This window comes from Chlorocebus sabaeus, chromosome 25 (genome assembly GCF_047675955.1).
Source record: "Chlorocebus sabaeus isolate Y175 chromosome 25, mChlSab1.0.hap1, whole genome shotgun sequence".
Classification (NCBI taxonomy): Eukaryota; Metazoa; Chordata; class Mammalia; order Primates; family Cercopithecidae; genus Chlorocebus; species Chlorocebus sabaeus.
In genome coordinates, this window is record NC_132928.1 from 46611619 (window position 1) to 46633894 (window position 22276).

The 22276-nt window shown below is 41.0% G+C and overlaps 1 protein-coding gene across 1 annotated transcript in view; it reads right to left on the reverse strand.

Annotated features, from left to right (window-relative positions):
* LAMC1 (laminin subunit gamma 1) overlaps nt 1–22276 on the reverse strand; it is a 121039-nt gene that overhangs the window by 6689 nt on the left and 92074 nt on the right. The window contains exons 9-26 of the mRNA XM_007989245.3: nt 21887–22009; nt 21606–21795; nt 21182–21294; nt 17410–17631; nt 17103–17291; nt 14482–14727; nt 13505–13658; nt 12796–12938; nt 11659–11837; nt 10427–10583; nt 8624–8829; nt 7787–7866; nt 6653–6790; nt 5623–5767; nt 4362–4511; nt 4012–4126; nt 2265–2464; nt 1051–1209 (exon numbers count right to left, since the gene is read on the reverse strand). Coding sequence (XP_007987436.3) covers nt 1051–1209; nt 2265–2464; nt 4012–4126; nt 4362–4511; nt 5623–5767; nt 6653–6790; nt 7787–7866; nt 8624–8829; nt 10427–10583; nt 11659–11837; nt 12796–12938; nt 13505–13658; nt 14482–14727; nt 17103–17291; nt 17410–17631; nt 21182–21294; nt 21606–21795; nt 21887–22009 — 2909 coding nt within the window. The remainder of the gene's footprint in view (nt 1–1050; nt 1210–2264; nt 2465–4011; nt 4127–4361; nt 4512–5622; nt 5768–6652; nt 6791–7786; nt 7867–8623; nt 8830–10426; nt 10584–11658; nt 11838–12795; nt 12939–13504; nt 13659–14481; nt 14728–17102; nt 17292–17409; nt 17632–21181; nt 21295–21605; nt 21796–21886; nt 22010–22276) is intronic.

Consider the following 22276-nt stretch of genomic DNA (forward strand, 5'->3'; position numbering starts at 1 on the left):
GGCCAGGCTGGTCTCGAACTCCTGACCACAGGAGATCTGCCCACCTCGGCCTCCCAAAGTGCTGGGATTACAGGAGTGAGCCACGCACCCAGACACCTTTATGGGAATTTTTACTTGAGCCACACCATGACAGACAAAATAAGGATAATGCAAACCAACACCCACCCCCCACCCCCACCTACAAAAAGCATAATAAAATCAGGTGTTTGCACAGGGAGAGTTTCTTTCATCACTTCCCTAGAGTCTTCACTAAGATTAACAGGCTTTGTACTTCTTTTTTCCATCCCAAGGTGAAAATGACCCACACTGAGGGACTCTGTTTTTTGGCAGCAGTGAACAAAGGCCTCTTCCTTGCCACTAAAAGTGAGCAAGTAAACAAGTTCACGTATGTCATTACCATGATTGCTACACCCAACTGGAAAAAGAATATTCCTACTGTGACTCCATTAAAGTCGTTTCAAAGCAAAATATAGCATAGAACAGAAAAATGGACCTTAGTTCTTCCTTGGGCCATTCATTGACAAGTCAATTCTGTTATAAACAGTACCTTGCATATACATTACCACAAAAGGTGAAAAATTAAACTAGATGTAAGTTTCATATGTTTTGGTTGGGTGGTGGACAATGCTATCTTCAAAAATTTCTTATATACAAGAAACCTGTCTTTGTCTCTAAGGAGCAAGGTGCTGGGAGAACAAGAATAGGAGGAAAATTAACTTTTCGCTGCATTCCTTTTTTAATAACATTTATGAATTACCCATTGAAAAATATAAACACATACTTTTTAATGTCCTAAAACCTCAAACATGTAAAATGATGTTTTACTTTTAACTGAGTAACTTTGGGACACAACAACTGTGCAACAAAAATACCTGGCAGAAGATCCAAATTCTTTGTCTTCTATGTAAGCTACTAACCCAATTCTTGACGAGACAACGTGATGAAAAACAGAAGTCAATATAAAAAAGATCCTTCTTAACAAGTGGGGGATCTTTATTATTAAACACTGTTCACTTTCTGCCAATGAGCAAATATACCAAAACCTCTTACCATCCCTGCCATCATCATGTCCTGGTCAGCGTCATCTTGTTTTCGCTTTAGCTCTTTTTCTGCTTCCTGTAGTTGCTTCAACATATTGTTCACCTCATTATCCAGATCTGTAACTTCTGCAAAAGTTCTTTCAGCTTCTGCCTTGGTGCTGGTGGCATTCTAGGCACAAAAGCAAATTGCAATTTTTTTGAAAAAGCTTTCCTTTTTCTCAAGTATACTCCCATTCCTTTTATAATTTGTAAAATGGCTCAAAAATATAATCCAGAAACAATAATATATTGATTTATACTATCTCATGACTTACATTATCAATTTGGGTTATAAATTATAGTAAAAAAAAAAATTACTACCCACATGATAACATTTTGTATTTTATCTAGCACTTTCATTTGTATCCTCTTCTTTAATCCTGGAAACTTCTTTTCTATTATTGCCATTTTTAGTTGGGGTTACACAGATAGCAAATAATAAACATTTAATGGCATACACTTTCTACAACATCATATTGATTAGATGCTTTCACTGAGATAAAATTTAAATTCAAAGCTAGCTTGGTTTCTTCTTGGCAGTTCATCATAATGTACAAAAAGACCACAATCCTAAAATATGAGTATTTTATAAAAGCCTACTGTTCTAAGGAAACTAAGAGGTTTCTGAGATTCTTAAGTATCTAATTCTAAAATTGCTCCAATCTCTCTTTTAAACAAAACAGACTGACCTTGAAATAAGAGAAAGCCAGACTAAAAAACATTATTCTTTAAGATGAATCCTAGCAGTGGCAGCTATGGGAAGGAGTAGCTTCCATATGGCGATATGCTTGAAAGGGGGACTTGAAAGTTGTATTGGTAAGGCACACTACATAGTATTGAAATAAATACCACCTGTCTGGGTCAAAGAAGAATGTTTATTTAGAAAAAGTCTGATTCTTTGTGGGAATGGTCTCTACAGACCTCTGAAGCCAGACCTCACACTGAGACACAGTAGAAATTTTAGAGTAAAGCACCCTTTTACTGATTCCCCCTCCTCAATCAATGTGGATACCTACTCTCACACCTAGTCAAAAGAAAAAAAAAAAAAAAGACAAATATGGTTTAAGACAATTTTACTGAAGTTCAGGGGAAAAGTCTGCAAGGGCTCTGAGGGTCTGGAAAGAAACTGGAAGGTGACTAGAGAAAGGTATGGGCAGGGACTCTTGGAGAAGAGGAAACGCACACCTTTTGGACAGCGCTCGCAATCCTCTCCGCCTCATGGGCCTTGTTCTTGGCCTCTGTGGCGTCCGCCGCAGCGTTGCCCAGGGCCTGCTGGGCTTCCCTGGTCTTTTCATTGGCTTCAATGATGGTCTGGTTGATGGCAGGAATCTTCCTTAGTGCCTCCTCTGCGGCCGTCTTGTTATCGTTCACGCGCCTATCAAAATCTGAAACGAGTTCAAGGACACATTTGAGCTAAACTCCCAACAAGTAAAAAGGGGGCCTTTCAGGGAGTTCCAACTGAATTTTGTTTTTGAACAATGGAAGCCAGGGTAAAAAATGGAAGACAGCACGGGCTGAAGTTTTAGAAATTACACATCTCTACAGAAAAGGTCTCCCAGGTAGTGTTACAGAAATGTTCCCCGTTTCTGGAAATAGAATTCTTACTTGAACAATGTGCTTTAAAATGCAGAGTGCTGGGCATCCCATTACCACTACCTCAACCATGATTAAAAGCTGCAATTTATTTAGTGTTTACTGTGTGTCGGGTACTGAGTTAAGAGTTTTGTGTCTTTGACATAAAATAGGCTGTATGATTTTTATAAGAAAATTGAGGATTAAAGAAGTTAGATGACCTGTGGTGCAGGGTGCAGGGTTTTGAACCAAGACCCCCTGACATTAGAGCCCATACTTTGAAATACTACTTTTTTTTTTTTTTTTTTTTTTTTGAGAGACAAGGTTTCACTCTGTCACCCTGGCTGGAGTGCAGTGACACAATCACTGCTTACTGCAGCCTTGACTTCCTGGGCTCAAGGGATCCTCCCACCTCAGCCTCCCAAGTAGCTAGGACTACGGGTGTGTGTCAGCATGCCTGGCTAATTAAAAAAAAAAAAAAAAATTGTAGAGATGGAGTCTCACTATATTCCCCAGTGAGAAACTGGTCTTGAACTCCTGGCCTCCAGGGATCCTCCCTCCCAAAGTGTTGGGATTACAGGCCACCGTGCCTGGCCCATACATTCAACTAGTATCCTGTAAAGCATCCTGTAAAGCTTCTCTATTTATAGAACCTATGACTATTTTATCAGACATGAATTCACAGTTGCTCAGTGAATTGGTCACATTTCTCTTCTGTCTGGGGTGAAGAAAAAAAAAACCAATAAAGCATCAGATGCCACTGGCAGAGAAAATGAAAGATAATCTCCATTTACCTATGTAAGTTCTCTTTTTTTTTTTTTTTTTTTGAGATGGAGTCTCGCTCTGTCACCCAGGCTGGAGTGCAGTGGCTGGATCTCAGTTCACTGCAAGCTCCGCCTCCTGGGTTTACGCCATTCTCCTGTCTCAGCCTCCGGAGTAGCTGGGACTACAGGTGCCCACCACCTTGCCCGGCTGGTTTTTTGTATTTTTAGTAGAGACGGGGTTTCACCGTGTTAGCCAGGATGGTCTCGATCTCCTGACCTCATGACCCGCCCATCTTGGCCTCCCAAAGTGCTGGGATTACAGGCTTGAGCCACCGTGCCTGGCCTGTAAGTTCTCTAAATAGGCATCTTGATTATGTGAGTTTGCCTAATAAGAAAATATCTTTAAAAAAAAAAAATCCATACTGAAGTATGCAGGGATAAAATGACATGAGTTCTGGGATTTCTCTTTGAAATGCTTTAGCATAAAAAAAGTAGGGAGCTGGGGATGAAGTAATAAATATGGTAAAAGTTGTAATTTAAAAAAAAATCACTCTAGTGGTAGAAGCATTTGCCCCTGTTATCTCAGCCTTTTCTACCTTTCAAGTTGTTGAGAATGTCATTAGCTTCTTGTAAAGTATCACGTCCCTTCTTTGCAGCTTCTTCGGCGAGGGCCTTGGCAGCATCAGCTCGGGCTAGGAGTTGGTCTGCGGTCTGCAAACACATGGCAGATGAGAGGATGAACCCTCAAAGCAAATCCCTTCTGTCTCCTGGACAGACAAGGCTCTCCAGAGGTGCTACCCTGAGACTTGCCAGCATACAACATGTTAGGGTGCTCTCTCAGCACTATGGTCTGCTGTCTGCATCAGAGAGACAAGATCACCACAGACCCATTTGGACTGTTCAAATGTTGCCTCAAGAAATGAAGCCACCTGCAAATCAAACCAACCTGCTGTTCAGTCTTTCCTTTCTCCAGAAGGTTCTTGACTTCAAGTTCCTTCCCTCTCATGTCTTCTCTGAGGTCCTCATAATCTTTCAACTTCTGGTCAATCAGACGTTCCAGATTCTCAGCTTCCATCTTTATGTTATTTGCTTCATTCTGTGAAAATCAAGTAAGATCACTACACTTTGGATAAAACATTTAAACTAATGAAAAGGTAGGCTTAGGAACTCTGTAACACCTAATACTCAATTGATATTTTTAAAAGAACTGCACAGATCAAGATTTTATGGGCTTTCTTTTTTTTAAATGAGATATTTTAGACTCACTGAAATTCACAGCATCCACATACAGTTTGATGAGTTTTGACAAACGTATTTCTGCATAACCAACACCCCAATCAAGATACAGATTTCCATCACCCAAGAAGCTCCCTTTTCTCCCTTTCCACCTGATCTCTACTCCATCTTTCCAACACTGTGCCTGCCATTGTTCTGATTTTTATCATCATAGACTAATTCTGCCTCTTTTCTAATTCTAAATATACAGAATCAGACAATCTGTACATGTCTGAAGAGACCTAAACCTTTATGATAAAAATCAAGTCAACACCTCAGATATAAGAAGTGAAACTTAGTAAATCTCAAGCTTAATGCAAAAAATACACCATTTATACAGAGCTTGGAGTGAGGATCCATGATTAGAGTACAGATATTAAATAAAATCCTACCAATTCCAAAATATTTTACCTGCCCCACAACATCCTGCTACAGTTCTTTAATTAAACCATTCTCTCTTATTTCTCTCTAGGTCTCTACTAGACAGAGCCTGGGAGTAAATGTCTACATGTACTCTGTTTTAACCAATTCAAATGTATTATAATTTGGATTTGTACTAAAGACTTAGGAGTGATTGTTCATATCATTAAAGTAGTCTTTGCTATTTAATGTTTACAATCACAGGATTCTTTATCTTGACAAGTGTTTGTTTTTGTTTTTTTAAGAGATGGGGTCTCACTATGTTGACCAGGCTGGTCTTGAACTCCTGGCCTCAAGCGATCCTCTCACCCCACCTCAGCCTCCCAGGGTTGGCATTACAGGCGTGAGCCACCATATCTGGCTACCTTGGTAAGTTGTATTAGCGTATGTGAAATAGACTCAACTTTACCAGCGAGTCAGTGGGAGGACAGAGGGAGGTGCAGAGCAGTCGGCTCTCACATAGACTTGGGGGAGAGACAGGGTGGGGCTGTGCGTACAGGCTGCCCCCATACCTCTAGTGTCTCAGAGTCCAAAGGGCTCAGCTGAGCTACGCTGGCATAGATCTCCACAGCTTTGTCACCGGCCCTTTTGGCCTCCTCATGTACTCGGGCAGCTTGTTTTTCCAGATCCTGTGAGATGTTCTTCGCTTGTTCATACCTAAGATACAAATAATGTGATTTAATGACAACTTAGCTGCTTTTAGCATCTTAATGTTAACCAGATTAACATGATCATGTGATAATATGCCCAAAACCTCAAAGGAAATGCTACATTAAAATGTTTGCATTTTAATAACAACATTTTGCATATTTACATTTTCTCTTATCATTTCTATTTATACTGTATGGCCTGGCGGGTGCGGTGGCTCACACCTGTAATCCCAGCACTTTCGGAGGCCAAGGTGGGCGGATCACCTGAGGTCAGGAGTTTGAGACCAGCCTGGCCAACATGGTGAAACCCTGTCTATACTAAAAATACAAAAATTAGCCTGGCGTGGTGGCAGGTGCCTATAATTCCAGCTACCCGGGAGGCCAAAGCAGGAGAATCACTCGAACCCGCGAGGCAGAGGTTGCAGTGAGCCGAGATCACACCACTGCAGCCTGGGGGACAAGGGCGAGACTTGGTCTCAAAAACAAAAAAAACAAAAAAAAAAACAAAAGAAAAAGAAAAATTTTTCTATAATGTATGGCTTACCATATATTTTCTTATTTCAGACACCCTTTAAAGATGTGTAGTTCAATTATGTTTCCTCTACTTACTCTATTATATTTTTTTCTCTTCTTCATTTGTGCAGAATTTTAAGTATCATGGCTCATCTTGTTACTATTCTCTGTAGTTATAACAGTAATTGAATTAAACCAAATCTCTGTGGCTCCACATGCCCTTCTCTACTTACTGTGCCATTTCAAAAGCATGATTAACAAAGGAAATCTTACTGCATGAATGCATGCCCTGAATCCACCAGCATTTAATTTTTCATTGAATTAGTGTTACTTACCAGAACATCTGAAGGGGTGTAAACCACTTTTAAATTATACTCACTTCCTATTAAGCTCTTCAATCTCAAATGCTGTTTGATTTTCTCCTGCCAATGTCCTCAAAAGCAGGTTGTATGCCTCAGTTGATGTATCATTGGCTGTCTTTGCCACTCGAACAATGTCATCAGCTTCCTGTTTATGACTATACAGATAAAACAAAAAATAAGCCATGAGACAACCATCTGATAGGGAAATAAGTAAAATTTAGGTAATGCTTACTTTATTATTATTATTATTTTTTGAAATGGAGTCTCGCTCTGTCACTCAGGCTGGGGTGCAGTGGCGCAATCTTGGCTTATTGCAACCTCCGCCTCCCAGTTCAAGCAATTCTCCTGCTTCAGCCTCTTGAGTAGCTGGTATTACATGCATACGCCACCATGCCCAGCTAATGTGTCTTTAGTAGAAATGGGATTCGCCATGTTGGCCAGGCTGGTCTCGAACTCCTGACCTTAGGTGATTCACCTGCCTCGGCCTCCCAAAGTGCTGGGATTACAGGCATGAGCCACTGCGCCCAGACTACCTTATTATATGTACATATACTAACATGGGCAAGAATTCTACAAATATTGGAAAACCTCATTCATTTGGAATTTTGCGATCATTTCAGTGAGGCTGAATTTATGAATAGCCTTCTAAAACTGAGATGAGAATATTTTCCAAAAAATTATTGGTATAAATTTATAAAAGAAAATGTTTATAATTATAATTCTTCAGAAAAACTATTTTTAAATTTAATTGAGAGTAATGTATATATAAAACTGTGTATGCCAGCAAGACATCATTTATCTAATCATAAACAAATCCCACGCCTAATCTTTATTAACAACAATCTGCTAGTTTCACTCAGTTACTACAGTCTTAAATAAGTTAAAAATCTAAAAATGTTATGGTTTTGAGATATATAAATATGAACTGTCTTCAAGCCACTGTATTCTAATATTCAAAGTGTGAATATTCTAATGTAAAACTAAAAGGAAGAAAAGAGTATACACAGCCGATAACATCTTAGAAAAGAGAGCAAACCTTGCAGAAGTGGGTTATGTGGAAAGTGTTTATGGGTTATGGAATAAGACAACACACACACACACACCATAACGGAAGCCACAACTTAACCATTAAACAGAGGTCCAGAAGTTACCGTTCAGCAAGCTTTCGAGCCTCTTCTGCCAAAAGAGTCATGTTGTTTGGGTCCCCTGTAGATTCTGGCTGAGTGACTGACTGCACAGGAAATAAAGCACTTATTCTCAAAAGACTGAATTATTTCAATTTAATAAAGCAAGAATCAAAACTAAATTTTTGTTAGAGGGCAAAAAGAATGCCTCTTCCTTTTTTTTTTTTTTTTTTTTGAGATGGAGTTTTACTCTCGTTGCCGAGGCAGAAGTGCAATGGTACAATCTCAGTTCACCGCAACCTCTGCCTCCTGGGTTCAAGTGGTTCTCCTGCCTCAGCCTTCCAAGTAGCTGGGATTACAGGCATGCGCCACTATGCCCAGCTAATTTTGTACTTTTAGTAGAGATGGGGTTTCTCCATGTTGGTCAAGCTGGTCTCGAACTCTCGACCTCAGGTGATCTACCCGCCTCGGCCTCCCAAAGTGCTGGGATTACAGGCATGAGCCACCGCGCCTGGTCCCAAGAATGCCTCTTCTTATTTTCAGGGATCTTTATTTAATATTACCACCCTCGATTGCAGATTCTTTCTATTTTCAGTAAAGGATAAAGGAAGATTAAACTGCCTAGTACCATAGAAGGAACAAAGCTAGAGAAATAACCCAGATGTCCCTTGGTTTTTATCCAGTTTGTAATAACTGTTTCATGCCAACTATGAGCAATGTGGCTTTCTTGCTCCATAATTGGGGACAAACAGAAAGATGCATGGAGTCAATTTAGTTGAAGAAGCACTCCACTGCCAGTAACAGACTTGCTACAAATCCCAAGGGCCTCCCCCATCCCCACCTCAGACGTTTGCAATCACTTACCACATTGGCAGCAGCGACTTTTGCTTTTTCAAGTTCTCTGGACGCGATTTCAATCAACCTCTCTGTGTTCTCTACATGGGCACGTGCTTGTTCAGCCAAGTTTCCAGTCTCTTCAATGGTATTCCGGATATTTTGTAAACGGCTAATTTGGCTGGACAGACTGTTATTCACTCTCTGTAGGCGATCCATCAAATTCTGGTCAACATCTAAAATGGTTTGCAGAAGAAAGTCTGTAAATTATCTGAAGAGGATCGTATCATCTCACATGAAATCTGAGGCCCTATGTATCTTTACTCTTCAAACATAGCAGCTTTCTGCCAGGTTTCTGCAAAGCCCCTGGCATAGCTGGACAGCCTTTACCACGCCCAGTAGGTCCTTCTCTGTATACTCATCACACTTCTCCAACTGTGTGCCCATCTGCCCACTTGACTATGAACTCTTTCTTACTCATCACTATATCGCTGGTCTTACGCAGTGGATGGCAAAGAGAAGACACCCAAGGAATGTTTGATGAAGGCAAGAATGACTGACTTTAATACCAGCACATGCAATTTAGTCATAAATATACAACGTTGTTAAAAATGCTGCCAGCCCTAAAAGCCAAACATTTTTCAAAACCCAGAAAAAACCAGGTTTAAAACATACGTTGAAGTATGACAAATTAAACTCATTTTGCATTTTAAACTAAATAGACTCTTCTGCCACCCCCATGCCCTAGCATATCAGTGTAATTTCTTTCAAACTCATCTCTATTTTTGAATAGTTCTTAAAATTATTCTTTATTAATATGCTCATTCAACTTAAATCTCATACTCAGGTCCTAACAAATCAAAAGATAAAATATAGCCCTGTTATTATTAAAACTTTCATGTATCGTGAGGTTTTATTAATATATAAAAACCATTAAGTAAATTGACCAATTCATATTTCAGCATCATGCTCAGTGTTGGGGTCTAAATTTTCTAAGGAACGTAAAAAATAAAATAAAAAATAAAAAAAGATGAGAAGTCAAAGGTAAGACCAACAAAGATGAATACAGGTTTGGAAAAAACCAAACTGAAGCGGGGCTACTAAATGCACGTACAGAGGTGATATTCTATAAACTCTTGCCTAACTGTGTATGGCGGTCCTGCTTGGAGGGTTACTCAATTATTTGATAATGTAAAAATTTTTTGGCTGGGCGCAGTGGCTCATGCCTGTAATCCCAGCACTTCGGGAGGCCGAGGTGGGCGAATCACGAGGTCGGGAGATCAAGACCATCCTGGCTAACATGGTGAACCGTCATCTCTACTCAAAATACAAAAAATTACCCGGGCACGGTGGGCATGTGCCTGTAGTCCCAGGTACTTGGGAGGCTGAGGCAGGAGAACCACTTGAACCCAGGAGGCAGAGGTTGCAGTGAGCCAAGATCAGGCCACTGCACTCCAGCCTCAGTGACAGTGACTCTGGCTCAAAAAAAAAAAAAAAAAAAAGCAGCTTATGAAAACGCATGCCTTTCATGATTTTTAAAACTATTTTAAGACACCCTGTAATAGCACAGATTCAAAAAATGCTTGAAATTTCAATATCAAATAGTTTTTTATCTGTTGGAAAATCACCCTATAGTTACTATATCTTAAAGCAGTAAGTTTGTCAGGTTGTTTTTTGAATTAGTGTTTAAAAAATGAAATAATTTATAATCTACAAGTAGTTCAAATATTGAGAAAGAATTTTATAAAACCATACTAATTAACCTTGCTTTAGGAGCCACATCTAAAGATTAGTCCACCTCACTGAAGTCACGCACTGTTCAATCATGCATACCTTTGACATCCTGGGCCTCACGAAGGAGGTCCATAACTTCCCTCTCTGCTTCCTTTAGTCTATCCTCGAAGGCTTGATCCGTCACCATCTCATCCCCAGTTCCAAGGTTTGCTATGAGACTCTCTAATTCCTGGAGCTTCACTCGATGATCAGCAACCTAAACACATGGAAGAAAGAAAAGGGAAAGGTAGGACACACAAGTATTCCTGAAGAACTCAATCACACTTCCTGTAGGAATCATGGGCACTCCATGAATATGTAGTTCTATCCACTCCATGGATGTCTACTTCTGAAGAGAAGACATGGCTAGTTTTTCTTTATTTTTCTAGCTTCAAAAGAAAACCTTCAGAGCCATTCCTTTGACTTTAAAGACTGCATGCTGATGATTCTTCAGCTCTGACCTCTCCCTTGAGTGTCAGATTACCTTCGTGACATCTCCACTCAGCTCTCTGATAGGTATCTCAAACTTAACATCCAGAATTATACCTCTTACCTCTATTCTCCCTGATGAATTCTCCATCTCAGTAAATAAGGCCTCCAGCTACCTTAAGAAAAAACTCAAGACACATCCTTATTCTTCTCTTTCCCTATCCTGTCCCCAAACATGCATATTTATCCAATCCAATTGAGGCTTCCCATTAAGCCCCATTCCTAACCATCACTGTTCACACAGCAGTCAAAAGTGCTCCTCTTAAAATATAATCTGGATTTCCTAGATTTTAAGAGTTTCTTCAATGCATTCTTACTGGATTTGGGATCAAATCTAAACTTCTTACTATGGTCATCACGGTCCCATATAATCTGTCCCTACCAACCTATCCAGTCTTATCACAGACCACACTCTCCGCACTCAGCAGGCTCCAGCCACTCTCCAGCTCCCAGGCCTCTGAATACCAGGTTCCTTCTGCCTGGAACAAACCTACCATTACTTTTCACTTGGCTCATTCCTTCGTATCCATAAGATCTCACCTTAGATGAATTCTGTAAAGAGGCCTTATATAAAGTAGCTTCCCCCAGTTATTCTCCATTTGTATTCTTTCTGGCACTTATCTCAGTGTTTGTTTTGTTTATTTATTTATTTTTTATTATTTGCCTCCCAACTGGAACATAAGTCTTTAAGAATAGGGACCACATCTATCTTGTTCACCACTTTTTCTACAGAGATTAGTGCACAGTAAGTTTCCACTCAATGTCTGCTGGAAGAATAAATGAATGCACTATTGACAGCTTACCTTATCCTTTACCAAACGGTAACAAGCTGGACATTCCTGGCAGCCAGGCCAAGACCGATTGTAGAAATAGTTTTCTTCACACTGGTCACAGCGATTTCCCACAAAGCCTTCTCTGCATTCACAGCGACCATCGTCTTTGCACTGAAGTGAAAGAGACCCCTCGGGATGACAGTCACAGGCTGCAGAATAAGGAGAAAATAATACATAATTAGCAAAAGAAGGAAGAGTATATCTCTTAATTCAGACTGGCAACAACAAGCTGACTATACTATTGTTATAATTTTCTGAAAAACAGGACTATTTATGAGATATTAAATGGCTAAGTCTGTTTAGCAGAGAAAACTGACAGTTTTTAAAGTCAAAATGAGCTTTAAAGGAAAACGTGCAACCTTTGGGACACACTTCAGGTTACTTAGTAATTAGAGAAGTTATGAAAGTCTCAGTGCTCTTTTCATGCACTTCAAGAATTCATCTCTACCTTCGATTCTCCACTGTTTAATATTTCTCTAAGGAATTAGAAAACCCAAATGCTAATGCTTCTTTTGCATTATCTTATAGTTTGTTTATTCACTGTGTTCTCTGAACTGAGTCAATTACTTATGCTACATTCCACAGGAGAAATGAAGGAATTCAGAAAGCAAAAGCCAATCTGTTCTGAGGCCCAATTCCAGGCAAGTGTTTATGCCAAAGAGAAGCAGATGTTTATACGTAATCATACCAAAAGGGCCCCAAGGGTGGGAAGCAACTACAGCCAGTAAGTCAACAAACATATCGTGAACAGAATCCTCCACTATTTCATTATCTGCACTAAGAATGCAATCAATAAAGAAGTTTTGTTAACCACAGTGGGAAAGCTCAGTAACCAAAGGAAGACTTCCTTGGAAAAAATAAAAGATTGGAAAAAGGAAGAATCAGAAATGTTATAAAAGAAAACATACAAAGAAACCAGAGAAGGCTTTGATCTGCAGAGTTTTACAAATGGATAATATTCATCAAATAAAGCATCTACGATGACTTAGGTACAGCCCTGACTATGAGCCAAGTGGCTAGACGGAGGCTGTCAAAGTCTTTTCTGGCCTTAAGACACTAACTGGAATTAGGGGAGGCTTAGAGTTGTATGCCACCAACACCCCTTACGTTTGCAGCCTTCAGGTCCAAACCCAAAGTGGTTGACCTCACAGCGCTCACAGTGCTGACCGGTGATGCCAGGCTGGCACTCACACTGGCCGGTGCGGATGTCACACTGCCCATTGGTGGAGCCCAAGGCATGGCAGTCACACCTGAAAATGAACACAGGACATTTCTCAGGCCAAAAAAAAAAGACTTTAAGTAAAACCTTTTTTTTTTTTTTTTTTTAGTATAGCACTGATCTTGTATCAGAAAACTGAATGGTAAGCGTTACTAAGATGGAATGTTAAGGGTTATTAAGCCCCTAAGGTTCAAGTAATTTTCATGAGTGGTATTCAGAACTTCTTTTCCTAACTTAACTGCTACCAGTGTTCTCCAACCTGGGACTGTATGGACACTAAGTAACAACTTTGAAAACAGAAGTTCCCAGGCTGCAACCCTGGAGGGTCTGATTCTAAGTGCCTCAGAAAGGACCTGGCAATTTGTACTTTTAAAAGGTTGTTCAGGTGATTCTGGCACAGCTGGGGCCACTGTGCTCCACTCCTTTCTTTCAATAGCTTTATTACAATTCTCCAGCATTGCCCCTGAAGGATGCCTTGCCTACATTAGGCACTCCAGGAATTTCTGAACAGTCAACTATTAAATGTAACTTATAAAAATTCATTTTTTAGAACAGAAAAAGCAAAGATTACTTCCACCAAAGGCACCTATGTCTCACCTCTCACAGCCTTGCCCACTCTGCAGGTTGTAGAATCCAGGGTCGCAAGCACCACAGTCCCGGCCAGTCACGTGAGGCAAACATTCACATTGCCCCGTCACGGGGTTACAGCTGCTCTGCTGCTTCACTGTCCCATATGGATTGCAATTGCAGGCTAAGGCAGGAAGACAGAGATGGCAAAAGACACAAATCACCTGAGAGAAATACTAAAATATAAACAATCCAAAGAGATTCTTTAGACTTGTGTTGCCAGGTTGGTAGCTGCTGGTCACATGTGGCTACTGAGCACTTTAAATGTGGCTGGCTGGTCTGAATTGAGATGTGCTATAAATGTGAGATACGCAATGGATTTTCAAGGTTTAGCATGAGAAAGAATATGCATTAATAATTTTTATTGCCGGGCGCGGTGGCTCACGCCTGTAATCCCAGCACTTTGGGAGGCCGAGGCGGGCGGATTACAAGGTCAGGAGATCGAGACCATGGTGAAACCCCGTCTCTACTAAAAATAGAAAAAATTAGCCGGGCGCAGTGGCGGGCGCCTGTAGTCCCAGCTACTCGGGAGGCTGAGGCAGGAGAATGGCGTGAACCCGGGAGGCGGAGCTTGCAGTGAGCTGAGATTGCGCCACTGCACTCCAGCCTGGGCGACAGAGCGAGACTCCGTCTCAAAAAAAAAAAAAAAAAAAAAAAAAAAAAAAAAATTTATTGATTACAATAAGAAATAATATGTTACATATATTAAATAAAATACATTAGTATTCATTTCACCTGTTTCTTTTTACGGGACCACAGGTGTCAGACGCCATGACTGTCCTTTTTATACTTTTTTAATGTGGTGACTAGAAAATTCTCAATGACAAAAGCAGTTCACAATGTATTTCTATTGGGCTAAACAACTATACGTATTTTAAGAGACACACAAGAATTCTCACAATAAAGGGACATTTAACTGTGACAGAATCTGGTTAAAGGCTGATTACCTTTGCATTTGTCTGCTGGATTGGGAGCCAGGGGATTTCCAAAAAATCCGTCTTTGCACCGGTCACAATAGAAGCCAGCAGTATTATAGATGCACTTCAGGCATTCTCCTGTCAAGCGATTGCAATTTCCAACTGCGTTGGGATCAATGTTGTCATTGCACTGGCACAGGCGGCAAAGTCTCACAGGGCCGTTTCTACCTAGGGGGTCTCCAAAGTAGCCATCATCACAGAGCTCACATCTCTTACCTGGGGATGAGACAATCTGATGTTATGAGAAAGAAAAGCCTTAGACGTTTTTGGTGCTAGATTACCACTGGCTACAGGTAGTCCAGCATAATCATCACATGAGAGAAGACATGGTGCAACGGAGGGCAAAGGACCTGGGCTGCAGCCCTGGCATGGGGCCAGACTACCAGAGTGACCTTGAGCACATCTCTATTTCCTCACTAGAAAGGAAGCACCTGGTCTGCCTACTTCACTTCAACTGTTGTGACAATCAACCCAAATCATCTATTAAAACTGCTCTGTAAATGAGTTAAGCCCAAGGTTTATAAACCTCTCCAGTCTTAAAGGATAGTACATTCGTATATGTTGTTTTGGCAGATGATATTAAAAGAGGTGAAGTGCCACTCTTGACACCATAGGTTTCCCACACAACAGGGTGAGCAGAACCATTCTCTTAAAATGTAACAGGCATGTGCTAATCCTTGTTAATCAGTACCAATTGGTACAAAATCAGGGTATGTTAGAAGAGAACTTAGAAATCATCAGTTGCTGCCTGCTTGTATTAAATATTATAGCTCAAGGAAGAGAGAGGATAAGTAATTTGCCTGCAACCAAAGAACTGACAGGTAGAGAGGGAGAGCTAGAATCCAGGGCTCTTTCCACTGTCCTAAATTCACCGCTCCTCATCCTTCCTTTTCCACTTACCTACCATGATTAGTTCAAGTTGGGCTCATGATATCTTTGTAATCAGTAGGGCCTGAATTAGCCTAAAATTTCTGGTGAATCCGAGGTTTATTAATTCATTCAACAAGTATTTTCTGAGCTCTACTACATAACAGCCAGCACTGTTCTAGGTCATTAGGATGATGTGAACAAGGTGGATAAGGTCTCTGCTCTCATGAAGCTTATGCAGCGGTTGGTGAAGACCAATACATAGACACACAGATAAACAAGATTACTTCAGATAGGGATACGCATAAAAAAATTTAAACAAAATAGAGCAACATGATGGGGTGAAGGTGAGGGCTACTTTATACCGGTGGGTAGGGAAAACTTCTGTAAGAAGACGACGTTGGGATAGCAATGGAAAGACAGAGAAGAGACCAGCCAGGATATTATCCAAGGGAAGAAAGTTTCAGACAAAACAAGATAAGCCATGGAAGCAGTTCAAACCCATGTAGGAGCATGGAGGTCAGAGTAAGTAAGGGATTTGGTTTTAGTGTATTAAGAAGCTACTGGAGGGTTTAAAAGTGGTGTAATGTGAGGTACATTTTTAAAGGACCATTTTGGCTTCCATGTGGAGACTGGATCCACTGTAGGGGAGCAGGTGAAGCAGGGAGAACAATTAGGCAATCCCAGGTGAGAGATAACAGGTTTGAACCAGGGTAGTGACAGTGGAAGTGGTGAAAAGTGGTCAGATCTGAGATAAAATCAGTAAGATTTGCTGACTGTTTCTAGGACTTGAAAGGAAGATGAATCAAGTATAAGCCCTGAGGTTTCAGCTTGAGCAACTAGGCTAATGGCAGCATATTTACTAAGATGAACAAGATTGGAGGAGAAACAAAGGGTTGAAGAAAAGGGAGGAAATCAAATATTTAACTTGGATTTGTTTAAATTTGAGTTCCTTAGGCTATGTGAATCAAGATCACAGCAGAAAATGGCTGATACAATCAAATCAGCACGGAGTGTGGGGAAACTGCGAGGAGAGTGTAGCACTTGAGACAGGCTCCATACCCTGGGCCTCAGGTGGTGGGTGGAACAGCTAGCAGAACCTAAAGGTGAAAAGAGCTGTTTGGACAAGGTCTGCCAGGAGCTGAGAACTTTGATTTGAGGTCATCAATCCAGAGAACCCCATAGAGAAGGAGCCATGGGATAAATACTCTGTCCTCACCCTCTTCCTTCTCTGTGAGCTCCCGTATGTGCTTCCTGCTGTCTGAATGCAGATGGAGCCTGGCATTTGATGCAGTGCATGCAGTTCTCAATCAGGGTGGAGAAAGGTGAACAGGGATGTGGAAAGGCAAGTGGAAGGCTTCTAGCCCACCACCCTAGTGGAAATGGCAAGTAGGTAGCTCAGGAGAGGTGTCAGGGCTGGAAATACAAACTTAGCTATCATATAGAAAGACTTTTGAAGCCTAAAGACGAGATTTGATCACCTAAAGGGGAGATGGTAGATCAAGGTGACATGAAAGCCCTTGGTTGAGAGATGGAGACAATGAGGGGATACCCAAAAGAGAGATGGAAGGAAACAAGGAGAGTGAGCCTCAGTTTCCTATTAGGAAAACCATAACCACTGAAACTGAACCAAACACAAAGATCCAAAACAACCCCGAAGCCCCTTTCCCCAAGGTCTTTTCATAGAATGGAACACTGAAAGCAGATAGAGCGAGCAGACTTACCAGTGGTGCCAGTAGGACAGTTGGTGCACACCACCTCTTTTGTCTTGGGGACAACAGCACAACTTGAGCCTCCGGGACACGGACAGGGCTGGCAATCAGAGGAGGTTCCCGCAGTTGAATCTCCATAGTACCCATCACTGCACTTCTCACAGTGCGGGCCAGCCGTATTGTCTCTGCAGTTACAAACACCTATTCGGAGGGCAGGTGTGAGAAAACAGGCAAGTGTACAAGTATATAAGACAATGAGCACTTTCTACCCAACTGCTAAAGAGAAGTTAGGTCTAAGAGCTGCCAAAGATCATCTCACCTGTCTCAGGATCACAGGTCTCGCTGTGTCCATTGCAGGTGCAAAGCACACATGGACTGTATGGTCCAAGACTAGGAGTTTCTCTTCTGTAACCTGAAAGGCACATCTCACAAAACTGCCCTCCATATCCCACAGGACAGGTGCAGGACTCCACCCAAGTTGCAGGGACTCCAGGCCCAGGACGAGCACTTGCCAGGGTGACATCATCCAAATATCCAGCACCTGTGTATGGTGAGGAAAAGAAAATCACCAAACTGGCTTGTTTTCCACACCTTGTGTAAACTCAGTAACACTAAAAAGTAACTAGACCCCAAATTCCAGAGAAAATCAGGCATTAGCTTAACTGGGCTCTGATACACTAAACAAGATATCCATGTCTATCCCCTGGAGAAGAGAATTACAAAACAGCATTTAGAAAAATCATGTGGTACTGAGTGCTAAGTATCTGGAGTAGTGGTATAACAAACTTTTATTTTATTTATTAATTTGTTCATTTATTTATTTATTTATTGAGATGGAGTCTCACTCCGTCTCCCAGGCTGGAGTGCAGTGGTGTGATCTTGGCTCACTGCAACCTCCGTCTCCTGGGTCTCCTGGGTTCAAGCAATTCTCCTGTCTCAGCCTCTTGAGTAGCTGGGATTACAGGCATGTCACCATGCCCGGCTAATTTTTGTATTTTTTTTTTTTTTTTTAGCAGAGATGGGGTTTCACCATGTTGGCCAGGCTGGTCTCGAACTCCTGACCTTAGGTGATCAGCCTACTTCGGCCTCCCAAAGTGCTGGGATTACAGGCATGAGCCACTATGCCCGGCCCAAACTTTTACATTTTTTAAAACACACACACATACCCTTAGATTTGCTGAATTTTACAGTCCCCACCTATGTGAAAAATGAAAAGCATTAGACAATCATTTGAAGTGAGAAGAGATATGAGCAAGAGTGTGGGGGAAAAAAGAGTTTACATCTATAGCCATTAAGCAGTGTTTTCATTCTTTTGCTACAAAAGCAGGCACTAACTACAGAATTCAAGGATAAGACAGACGGGAAAACACCTGTCAACAGGTAATACTCAGGTTATATAATTTCTGTCCTCCGTAAAACAGCCCAAAAAACCCCAAAAAACAAAAAACAAAAACTCTCAAGTAAAGTTCTAATACTCAGGGTTACTTCTTACAAGTATACAACTACTCCAAAGCCCAATGCTTTTCCATTTCTATAAGAAACCAGAGGAAACCTTATATTGCATTAGACCAATGGTTCATCCAATCCAGTGGTGCCCCTGATACAAGCATCACTAGGAACATTTTATCAGAGACGTAGAGGCCTCAGTAACATCATCATATTTCCCTGTCATCTCCATTCTACTCTAGGGTTTTGCAGTCTTATGCTTAAAGCGTATTTTTCATGTTATGAAATAGCACTTGCTGTTTATAAAATTCATTTGAAAATTGACCACCTAAGGCTGAAGGACACCTCCATTACTACCCTAAACGTACTACTTTAGTATGTTTACGGGTTTCTCTTGCCTAGTTAGGTCATGAGATATGACTTTATGGTTTACTGTGCTTCCCATTCTAAACATCTTTAAATCTCCCCATTCTAAAAATACTCTTTCATCGATCTTGTCCCTACTCCCAAATTATAGTCCATATCTTTTCCTCATAGCCAAACTTCTTAACAGAACATTCTGTATTTTACTTCCTCAACTTCAAATTACTTTTTAAAGCACTGTGATCTTTCAGTTTCATACCCTCCCCTCATTGATTGATTGATTGATTGAGATAGATCCACTCTGTAAACTCAGGCTGGTATGCAATGACATGATCACAGCTCACTGCAGGCTCAACCTCTTGGGCTCATGCATCCCCCTGCCCTCAGCCTCCAAGGTAGCTAGGACCACAGGTGTGTGCCACCACGACCAGCTAATTTTTTTGATTTATAGAGACAGAATCTTGCTATGTTGCCCAGGCTGGTCTTGAACACCTAGCCTCAAGCAATCCTCCTGCCTCAGCCTCCCAAAGTGCTGGAATGATAGGCGTGAACCACCACGCCTGGACAGTTTTAACACTTCCTAAAAACAAAAACTCAGCAATGATTAAGGAATCACCCAATCCAAAACCCAATGATGCTTCCTAAACTTGTTAATTGTTTCTCTTTCTTAAAATTCTTTTTCTCCCTTGGGTTTTATTTATTTATTTTTTTGAGACAGGGTCACACCCCATTGGCCAGGCTGGAGTGCAGTGGCACAATTACTGCCCACTGCAGCCTCGACCTCCTGAGCGCACGTGATCCTCTCACCTCAGCCTCCTGAGAAGCTGGTACTACAGGCGTGCACCACCATACTCTGCTAATTTTTTGTACCTTTTAGTAGAGATGGGGTTTCGCCATGTTGCCCCTGGGTCTTAGAGCACGGACCTTAACTGTTTCCAGGATTCCATCCTTCTTTCCCATCTATATTTTCTGTCATCTTTCCAAGTTTAAAAAGTATTGCCCATATGTTGACAACCTTCTAAATCTGGATCTCTAGTCCTAATCTCTTCCTAAGCCCCAGATTCATATTTCTAACTACTTATAAGCCATTTTTATCTGGATATTCACGCAGGCTTCTCAAAAATCAACACATCTAAGCTGCAGATGCCTCTCCCAATATCACATCATCACTAACTCCACCTCCCCAAATAGCTGTACCTTGCTAGAAGAAAAAGGTCCTTGCTTAAAACATTTTTTTAGGAAAAAAAATTTTGGCCAGGTGCAGGGGCTCATGCTTGTAATCCCAGCACTTTTGGAGGTCGAGGCGGGGGAATCACTTGAGGTCAGGAGTTTTGAGACCAGCCTGGCTAACATGGTGAAACCCCATCTCTACTAAAAATACAAAAATTAGCCGGGTGTGGTGGGGCATGCCTGTAATTCCAGCTACTTGGGAGGCTGAGCAGGAGAATCGCTTGAACCGGGAGGCGGAAGTTGCAGTGAGCCAAGATCATGCCATTGCACCCCAGCCTGGGTGACAGAGCAAGACTCCGTCAAAAAAAAAAAAAAAAAATTTTAAGTCTTAAACTCTTGTTCACCTAAAATTATAACAAAATCATTCAATAATTTATGACTTTTAATAATTTAACCAATGGCTCAAATTATAAATTACACAACAGTAAATAAAAAGAAATGAAGATGAGGCAACTTGAGCCAGTAGAATTATAATTAGAATTTTTTTTTTTTTTTCTAAGACAGATTCTCATTCTGTCGCCCAGGCTGGAATGCAGTGGCATGAGCTCAGCTCACTGCAACACTGCCTCCCGGGTTTCAGCAATTCTCATCCCTCAGTCACCCAAGTAGCTGGGATTATAGGCTTTCGTCACCCCACCTGGCTAAGTTTTGCATTTTTAATAGAGATGGGGTTTCACCATGTTGCCCAGGCTGGTCTCAAACTCCTGGCCTCAAGTTATCTGCTCACCTCAGCCTCCCAAAGTGCTGGGATTACAGGTGTAAGTAACTGCGCCTGGCCTATAATTAGGTTTTTTAGAAAATCTATTCATATACAATGTAACCTCAATTGACCTACTGATCAACTGAGTAATCAACTAGTAAATAATACTATTTACTAATTTTACCAAATTTTTTCCAGGTCCTTGAAAGCAGTTATATATAATTCATGTATAACGTGGTTGTTATACACTTCTCAGTGTTATACATTAGGAAAGAGAAACTTTTGCATTACCACGAATCTTTCTACCCCATCATCTTTTTAAACAACTCTCCTAAGTTATATCATAACTTACTTCTCTCACTGTATGTCCCACGGATCTTGATAGAGGTCAAGTTGTTTAGGAGCTTCTGAAATTCAAAAGGGGTAAGAGCAGGTCTCCAAGGGTAATCCGTTGCTTCATGGAGCCTGGAGAGAAAGAAAGGGCCACATTAACCTCTGTAAGGATAATTCTGGATGTTGGGGAAATATTTCTTATTCATTTATGCCACCAACAATGCAATGCTCTGACAATCAAATCAAACAAAAAATGAGACTATTGATTTGGTAGTACAATTGGAAAAGATAAAGGTAAACAAAGGAAGGCTCCCTTTTACAAAATCACCACAATAACCCAGAAGGTTTTCTTTAAAATATATCTAGAGGCCAGTTAAACTTAAATGAAGACACCACTTTCACAATGCTAGTCAAGTCTCATTTTACAAAGAAGGCTATCTTACCTGAAGACATACTTCACAGTGGTCTCACTTGGATAGGAATTGCCCTGAGCGATCAAGGGCACAGATACTCTTAAGCCAGCTCCCTCAAGCACAAGGTCTTCTGCAGAGAGGCGAGTATCTCGCCTGTCCACTCGAAAGGAGAAGGAGAGGTTCTGACCATAACTCAACACCTGCTTGCCCAAGAACTTTGCTGGAATGCAGACACAATGGTGGGCAAGAATGTGAGACTGAGATCAAACAGAGGCACACAGCAAGTCAGACTGCTTTCTAGCCTTACTTACCAGGAGCAATGAAGTACCTAGGAAAGTAGCTGTCTGAGATCACGGCAATATCTTGCCTCTCAGAGGACCATTCGAGAGATGCTTCAGAGCCATCTCTCTGTTCCACACGCCACCCATCCTCATCTGCAGGTAGAGAAGGAAAACACAAGCACTTTACACTGTAAACATCCTGAATTCAGGTCCTCTATGTACCATAAAAATGTGTAAGACCACACCTTATATACAGAAAGGCATCAATAAACCTTTTTAAATAAATGGATCCTACAACAGTACCTATATATGCTATACCACTCAAACTATATTTTACTTTATTACTATTTACATAACATTTGCAATCACTATTCATTGAGATAAATTCTAAAGCCAAAAGTACATTTTCATTAAATTAAA